The sequence below is a fragment of the Pinus tabuliformis genome, chromosome 3_1, assembly GCF_031772625.1.
Source record: "Pinus tabuliformis cultivar Carrire ecotype Pingquan chromosome 3_1, CPIR1, whole genome shotgun sequence".
Lineage (NCBI taxonomy): Eukaryota > Viridiplantae > Streptophyta > Pinopsida > Pinales > Pinaceae > Pinus > Pinus tabuliformis.
The window spans coordinates 301,216,111-301,225,670 of record NC_142301.1 but is presented as its reverse complement, the minus strand read 5'-3'; the positions used below and the strand labels follow the sequence as shown (position 1 = coordinate 301,225,670).

The window sequence follows — 9,560 nt, the reverse complement described above, 5'->3', positions numbered from 1 at the left end:
GTTGGAATTTTGTATCTTGTAAGGAAGTGTTGTTGGTTTCTTGGTGCAATATCATAGTGTTGGGTGATCTAAGCTTTTCATGAGGTGAATAAGGGACACATATTGGAATGCCTTAACACTTGGGATGTATTGGCTGTATTGGCATGCCTAACATTCCTTGGAATTGTCTAGCATGTGTTAGCACTTCTTGGCATTCCTTGGCACACCTTGTCACTCCCTAGTTATCATGGCCTTATAGATAGCCTTACCTTTTTTGTGACTAGGGAACCCAACCAAGTCATTGAAAAATAGTGTTTTTCCTAGTCCAAAGTCTCCCTTAGTCTGAAACTGCTTTGTCCAACCCCTTATCACAATTGTAGGCTTGCCTCCTGCAAGTCCTATTATAAAATTCTCCTAACACACTTGGTCCTTGGGACACTTGGAATTCGCTGACACTCCCTGGAACACACTCTTATTTTTTCATTTACATGCATTTTTACCTAGTTCTCCCTTGTGATTCCTTGACAGTCCCCAACACTCCTCGAAATGTATTGGAACTGTCTGGAATTTGTTAGCACACCTTTTCATTCCTTGGCATGCCCTGAAACTCCTTAGCTATCATGCCCTCACAACTACCCTTAATTTATTTCGCAACTTGAGAACCCAAACAAATCTTGCCTCGACTACAACAGCTTGACCAAGTTACAGTTACTACAACTAGACTATTCTTTGTTCACCAAAGAACTTGCTATAACTCCTCTTACGATACTCATGTCGAATCTAGAACTCACTGACACTCCCCATCACACTCTTATTCATTCATTTCCATGCATTTGAAACTAGTGCTCCCTTGTGTTTTCCTCGCACTTGGCCCTAACAAATGCTAGAATGTGTTGGTGCCACACCTTGACACCTGACACATCTTTGCATGCCTTAGAACTTAGCATGTATTGGCATGAAAAACATGCCTTGGAACTGTCTAGCATGTGTTAGTACTTCATGGAATTCCCTAGAACACCTTGGCACTCCCTAGTTGTCATGCCCTCATAGATAGACTTACATTTTTTGCGACTTGGGAACCCAACCAAGTCATTGGAAAAACAATGTTGTGCCCAACCCAAAGTCTCCCTTTCTTTGCAATTTATTTTTCCACACCTTATCACAACCATAGGCTTGCCTCCTGCAAGTCCTATTCCAAACTTCTCCTAAAACACTTCATCCTTGGGAAACCTAGAATTTGTTAACAGTCCTTGACACACACTCTTATTCGTTCATTTCCAAGCATTTTGACCTAGTTCTCCCTTGTCTTCCCTTGAAACTGCCTAACACTCCTCAACTTGAATTGAAATTTTCCAGCATGTGTTAGTATGCATTTTCATTCCTTGGCATGTCTTGATCCTCTTTAGCTATCATGCCCTCACACTACGTTTAATTTTTTTTAGACTTGGGAACCCAACCAAGTCCTGCCTCGACTACAAAAACTTGACCAAGTTACAATTACTACAACTATACTATGCCGTGTTCACCTAAGAACTACCTATAACTCATCTCAAGCTACTCATGTCCAATCTCAACTCACCCCACTTAGCAAGTTACCAAGTCAAGGCTCACGTCCAACTGTGGCCATAAAACAACTAAGCAACATAGTTTACATTTTGACATGCCATAGAACCTTGTATGTCTAACAATCCCTTGGCACTATGTGGCACATGTTAGCATCCCCTACATTACTTGGAATTCTCTGGCACTTCCTAGCACACCCTACCACTCCACGACATGACTTGGAACTCTACCAAGCCTTGGCACTTCCTAGGATATAACCTTGTCACTCCCTCCTTAACACACTTGGAACTCACTAACACCCTATCACAGACTCTCATATGTTCATTTCCATGCATTTTTCCATATCACTCCCTAACACTCCCTGGCACGCATTAGAACACCATGGAACCTGGAATATCTTGGCATGTTGCCTTGGAACTCTAACATTCCTTGACACTACCTAATATACCTTGCCACTCCCTCCTTAGCACACCTAGAACTCACTGACACTCCCTGTCACACACTCTTATTGATTCATTTCCATGCATTTGAAACTAACGCTCCCTTGTGTTTCCTGGCACTCCATAACACTCCCTGGCATGCATTAGCACGCCCTAGCACCTAACACATCTTGGCATGTTTCTTTGACCTCTAACATGCCTTAACACTACCTAACAAACCTTGTCACTCCCTTTTTAGCACACTTGGACCTCATTCACACTTCCTATCACAAACTCTTATTCGTTCATTTGCATGCAATAATTTGACCTAATGTTCTCTTGTGTTTCCTTGGCACTCCCTAACACTTCCTAGCACATGTTGGCACACCTTAGAACCTGTCACATCTTGGGTGCATGTCACCCTGCCACTCTAGCATGACTTAGCAATGCCTAACATACCATGTCACTCACTCCTTAGCACACCTGGAACTCGCTGAAACTCCCTATCACACACTCTTATTCATTGATTTCCATGCATTTTTACCTAGTGCTCCCTTGTGTTTCCCTATCACTCACTAACACTTCCTAGCACATGTTGGCACACCTTGGACGCATGCCACCCTGGCACTCTAGCATGACTTAGCGTTGCCTAGCATACCACGTCACTCCCTCCTTAGCACACATGGAAATCACTGACACTCCTTGTCTCGCACTCTTAATCATTCATTTCCGTGCATTTTGACCTATTTCTCCCTTGTGTTTGCCTAAAACTCCCTAACACTCCTTAGCACGCATTGGCACACCCTAGCACTTGGCACATCTTGGTATGCTTCCCTATCACTCTAGCATGCCTTGGCACTGCCTAACATACCTTGTCACTCCCTCCTTCGCACACCTGGAACTTGTTGACACTTCATTTCCATGCATTCGAAACTAGTGCTCCCTTGTGTTTCCCTGATACTTGGCCATCACACTCCCTATCATGCGTTCGCACCACACCCTGGCGCCTGACACATCTTGGCATGCCTTAGAACTTGACTTGTATTGTCATGCCTATCATGCCTTGGAATTGTCTAGCATGTGTTAGTACTTTCTAGCTTTCCCTGGCACACCTTGGTACTCCCTAGATATCATGCCATCATAGATAACCTTACTTTTTTTGCGACTTGGGAACCAACCAAGTCATTGGAAAAACAATGTTGTGCCCAACCTAAAGTCTTTGTTTGTCTAAAACTTATTTTTCTAAGCACTTATTGTAACCATAGGCTTTCATCCTACAAGTATTATTTTGACCTTATCCTAACACACTTTATCCTTGAGACACCTAGAATTCGTTAACGCTCCTTGGCACACACACTTATTCATTCATTTCCATGCATTTTGACCTAGTTCTACCTTGTGATGTTATGGCACTTCCTAACACTCCTCAACATGCATTTCCACTGTCTCACATGTGTTAGAATTCCTTTTCATTCCTTGGCATGCCCTAACACTCCTTAGATACCCTTACAACTACCCTTACTTTTTTCGGGACTTGGGAACCCAATCAAGTCTTGCCTTGACTACAACAACTTGACCAAGTTATGACTACTACAACTAGACTATGACCCGTTCACCTAAGAACTGAATATAACTCATCTTAGGCTAATGTGAATATATTCTTGAACCATTACAATGTTTTATAGTATTATACTTCCCTTTACAAAACCCCCTTTTCTCTTCTGGGTTAATTTTTCTTGAGTGAACTTTCAAATGGTTGCTAATGATTTTTTTCAAGACCTTATATGAAATATTGCACAATGACACTAAATGGCATGTATCAAAACCAACAAAATCCATTTATTTATGTAATAGTGTAAGACAGGATGTGTTTATCACCTTGTTTGTAGATGCCCCATTTATTATGAGATTCAATGGATGTTTTATTGTCTTTATCCACATAAATGCTTTAAATAACCTCACATTAACCATGAGTGGTGAGTCCAGGGGTGAATGTGTGAAACTATTAAAATTACATCATGTTTAATTTCCTTTTACATCGTGAGGTTGTTCTCGAGTAAGGTTGATGCATCATCACAAGGGAGCATGACACATTTTTGTGGGGGAGCGATTAAAGTTGTAACACAATTCAAGTGATATACACCTCCAATGTAAATGTCATTATTATATGCTTATGTCAGGTTATTAGAGAGGTTATTTATAGACAATACATTCAGTGTACTTGGAATTCATCTTTTCATTGCCTCGACTCTAAGATGGATTTGTACTAGGTACACTTCATGCAAATGAGAGGGGGTGTTAGTGTTTAACCCACATATGCACCAAAGCATTGGATGTTGCTCTTAGATTCCCCTTGTTGTGTTCGAAGTGGGTTTACATTAGCATTAAGTTGAAACTAATCATCATGATATTCCTCTTCTCAATAGCATCTGCTAGAATTTCCATATACATGAGATAGAGTTAGAGTTTCACCTCATATGTAGAAGCCGCATTTATTATGAGATCATAGGGACATTATATTGTCTCCATCAAGATTTGGATGGTTCATTGTCTACATTATTTCAATACATGTCTAGCTCTTTTTATGAGGGAGGTTCTTGGATTTAGATATTTATATAATGCCTTATGTGACCTTCCCCATTTGAACTCTTTTAAGGGGGTCACCTCCTTCCATGTTGCCTTGCCTACTTAGGGACAAACTTGAAAAATCAAGATTCAAACTTCTTTAACTATCAAATTGGTGAGGCCTCATACCTCATCTTGGCCTTAATGGGACATATTTCTTCAAAGAGACTTATGAGGATTTCCCATTGTAAATTGTAGGTTGGATGTCATAGGACCTATTACCCCCCTTTATATATGGGTTTTTAGAGGAAATTTATAAATTTTCATTGTCATCTTAGCCTCTGGAATTATTTTCACATTGATCATTTTCTAGCTGAGGTATATGCATCTATATGTAACTCATGGATTTATCATTGGCTCAATCACACCTTTCCTTGGCCATCTAGGACCCTAGGTGTAGGAAGAGGTTGCTTTAGCTACCACATTTAGCTTGATATGTATGATCCATGTGTATATGATATCTTGAATGTGTATTATTTTTATTGTGATCACTTAAGAAATCTATTCTAACTCTTAATGCTTTGCCTATAAATTCTAAGTTGGATTGTCCCATGGTGTTTCATAATTTTACTCAAAGAAGTGTGTCATCTTGATGGTTTGGGAATATACTTGGTGATTTGAGTAGGTGCTACACATCAATATTATTGTACCCCCTATTTTCCTTAGTCAAATTTTATCCCATGTCATTCTATATGATATTCATTCATTTTCCTCGGGTGAGACCTTTATGATTAAGCATTCATAGATTTGTGGCAAATTATTTCCCCTTTTGTCATTTATGATGAAAGAAAAGAAAAAAATGAAAACCAAAATAATTAAAGATACACTAATACGATGTATCTAAGTCTAAACTCGAAGGTTGAAGTGCAAATGCATGTAAATTTTATATCTATGAGTTGTTCCAAACTAATGAAAAACTCATTCCCTAAGTCCTAGATATAAGAAAAAGGTGAAGAAAGGAAAATTAGGCCCGATGAATGGTAACCCATGATAATGAAACCCAAGATCTCAAAATGACAACTGCAACTATTTCTAATTGTTTCCTTTGAACACTAAATGAGTGGTGTGATGAAGGAAGTATCCCAAGTAGAAATCAACTAGTCTTAGATGAATTCCAAATTCTTGAAATATAATAGTGAGAAAGTGTGGCCTTTCGGTAATATCTTGGGCAATAAGCCACTTTCTCTAGTTCAAAGAACATCCTTGAATCCCATTTATTTCTTTTTCTGCCAACATCAATCTAATAAAACAATGATAAAACCTAGTGTTTATGATATAAAATAAGTTTGGGATGGAGAGCCATGTTGAATGCATGGAGGCTTGAAATGCCAAATGGAACACAAGTGGGTATATGTTGCATTTATCTTGAATGTTTATGTAATAAAATTTTGTTGTGAGGGAAATCACACAAAGTAAAGGAGAGAGGACAGGAGTAGGGTTGAACAACAAATGAACCACATAGGCATTGAGAAGAACACCTTGGAGTGAGGAGCTTCCCTTTCATTGAGAATGATTATGTTTACAAAGCTCATCAAATGCATGGATGAGGGTCACATGCTAAGTGTCGTGGGGGAGGGAAAGTAATTAGCACCCTTGGGTGGCTCTAATGCAAAGAGTTAGACATAATCCACATTAGATGTGAGTTCGGATCAATACAATATCACTGCTTTACCATTCCATTGATTTTCTCCAAATATGGGCTAAGCGTCTTGTAGCCTTGAGGGTTAGTTTAAGTATCCATGAGTAAGATTTGAGGTCTATCTCCCCATTTTGGTGAGGTTAGATGTTCAATTCTCTTGGTCCTCTAGGGGCAAGATTCTTGGAACTTGGGTAGTGATGGTCTACCTAAATTACCATCCATCAAAGATGGTGAAGTCTATGGAATTTTCCCATGCATATATATATAAGAAGGCCACACATAAAGTGGGTGCTCTCCTTGTGGTTTCACCCCATTGACACAATCATTTATGTCACACAAGGCCCAACCTACTTTGTTGGAAGACTATTGTTGAAGGAATATATATATATATATATATATATATCTATATATATATATATATATATATATATATATATATATATATATATATATATATATATATATATATATATATATATATATATATATATATATATATATATATATATATATATATATATAGATATATATATACATATGTCAAAGAAGGCACACATAAAGTGGGTGCTCTCCTTGTGGTTTCACCCCATTGACACAATCATTTATGTCACACAAGGCCCAACCTACTTTGTTGGAAGACTATTGTTGAAGGAAAAACATAGGAACTTGGTGGAGAAGAAGCAAAACTCCTTGTCATTGGAGGGTCATATTTTGATCACATGAAAGACAATCAATGCTTGTGGGAATATTTGGCATTAGGATACAATGTTAGAGGTCTCATTTGTATGAGAGCTCAATAGCTTCTTATTGGGAGGAGATATATGCAATAGTGTAGAGATGACATAAACACAATGAGATAACTTAATTGTGAAAACTCTAATATATAATGTAATACACACCTTTTATAAACAAAAATAAATAAATATTTACTATTCTCAATATAAATATATTATTATTCTAATTTGATTTAAATTAAATCCTTAGATTTATCCCCAAATATTATTAATTACAGCAAACACATTTTAAAATGAAAAAAATTATCATATATAACTAATCATATAGAAATAATTTATCCCTAGAAAAAATTAAAAATTAGAATATTATCCCTAAAAAAAATTAAAAATTAAAATTTTATCCCTCCAAAAATAAAAATACAAATTAGAACGGATTGACTCTACCCCTATTTACAAAATTTCACCACCACTATCTAACCATGTGTTACCACGATTCAAATCTACATTCAGGAACAAGACAAAATCACTAGTCTTCTGTGATTTGGAGGTGCTGCGAAACTAAGAGCCACATAGAGAATCTATGGGCAATGTTAATTCTATTTCAAAAATTCAGAAGCTAATGTAGGAAGCTAATGTAGGCTATGGGAGCCCACGATTTCTCTCTGAAGGACATTTTTAGGCCCAATCGCCACCGTACTATCAAGCTATTTGGCACTCTCAATTTCTGGTGCTATAGGTGAGATGGATATTGTATGTTACGAGATCCTAACGCTAACTTTTATATTGGCTTTAATGTGTTTTGACATTTATTCTTTGTACTCAAGGAAAATACTTATTATGGCTAGGCCATACAATAATGGAATGCAACAACAAGCTTGAAAATGAATTACTGATAGGAGAGATGAACATCGAGGTTTTTCTGCCCAAATTCTCTTATGCAAAATAATTGTTTTGCTTCAGAGATTTTTTTGTAAATTTAATTAGCTTAGATTTGCATTTTTTTTTTTTTTAATTATGGATCTAAACTAGAACGATAATTAAAAGAAATTGAGGCAGAGTGATAGTCAAAGAAGCTTCTAACTTCAGCACTACGCTGAAATTAAGAAGCTGCACATGGATTTCAGCATCTTTGGGAAACATGGCACGATAAAGAAAAACAGTTCTTCAAAGTAGGATTGGGAAAATTATCGTAACTCCATCTCAATGGCTCGAACAACTCCTCATTAACATGAGGATATAAACTCAGAAAATTTGGATCCCCTGTTTGCATCTGCTTTAAAGCAAGTTTCCAATCATCCACAGGTCTTCTCCTCAATGTAGCGGCTAGTACACGTACGGCTAGGGGCAAACCTTTACATTCATCTGCAACTTGTCTCCATGTATTTTCTTTATCATGGGGAATAACTTGGCCTTCAAAAGCTATCTTGCAAAACGAATCCGCGGCTTCGTCGAGGAATAGGGTTTGTACTTTCATGGACTCTTGTGCACCCATTTCTCCAGCCTGGCGAGCAGAAAATACAATCTTGCTTCCCTGCCTATTGACAAACGCCATGCCCAATTGATTAATATCTGAGAATCTTTGTAAATCATCTAAGAACACAAGAACTTTCTTGTCCCCCAGAGAGGCAGACAATGATATCTTCCTATAATCAACATCATTATAGCTTGGTAAATAATGCCTGATTTCGTGAACAATACAACTCTACAAGTCAGCCAAATTAGGGAATTGACCAACTTTAACCCAAATCACAAAATCAAAGACCCCTCTATTAACCTTGAAAATGTTGTATGTTTTTTTTTGCAATGCTATTTTACCAACCCCTCCCATTCCATATATACAAATTACATGAACGACCGGCTCTCCTGTAAGAAAACTCATTAGCTTCTCAGAGTTAATCTTAGACCCTACCAATCCAGTGGTTGGTTCCTCCTGCAAGAGTACTGTATATTGCTATTCCGGTGTAGAGACGACTAGCATCTGAATACAAAGACTGAACTGTATATCATTAAGGAGACCCTTAAATAGCTCATCGAAAGTTTTTTTCTAGGCTTTGATCTGTTTTGAGACTTTGCACTTGGAAGGGTCTCAATCAGTACATTTCCAAGGCTGTAATGAGCGTAATTCCTTTACCAATTTCAGCTTTCGTCTCATCAAGCTGAGATTTCAACAACCATGACGGCGTAATTCCCTTACCAATTTCAGCTTTTGTCTCATCAAGCCGAGATTTCAGCATCCACGGCGATGTCTTTTTATGAGTTCAGAATTAATCATTTATATGCTCTATGAGCACTGAATAAACAACAATCTGATTTGCAGGTTGAAGTGCGGAATCTCTAGGAGAAAATTAGCTAGTATAATAATAAGGTAAAGTCTTGGATTTTGTGGGCTCTTTTCCTTTTGCAGAGTTTAGAACTTGGCAAACCTAACTTGGATGTCAATGTCAGGTTTTTTTCAATTTTAAAAACCTTTAAATCTATCATCTTTTGGTTGCATGCTATCACCCAAAACAAAACGCTTACGAGATTTTGGATTTCTCCCTTGACTGTGTTGTATCATTATTTCTACTAGACTTGCCAACTATAAATACCTCTCACTTATAT

General features: G+C 37.7%; 1 protein-coding gene across 1 annotated transcript; it reads right to left on the bottom strand.

Moving 5' to 3' along the window:
- Positions 1–8,079: 8,079 nt before the first annotated feature.
- Positions 8,080–8,511, bottom strand: LOC149186975 (putative disease resistance protein At5g63020). Its single transcript, XM_089409516.1, has one exon. It carries the CDS (start codon positions 8,509–8,511, stop codon positions 8,080–8,082), a length of 432 nt encoding a protein of 143 aa, XP_089265642.1.
- Positions 8,512–9,560: the final 1,049 nt, after the last annotated feature.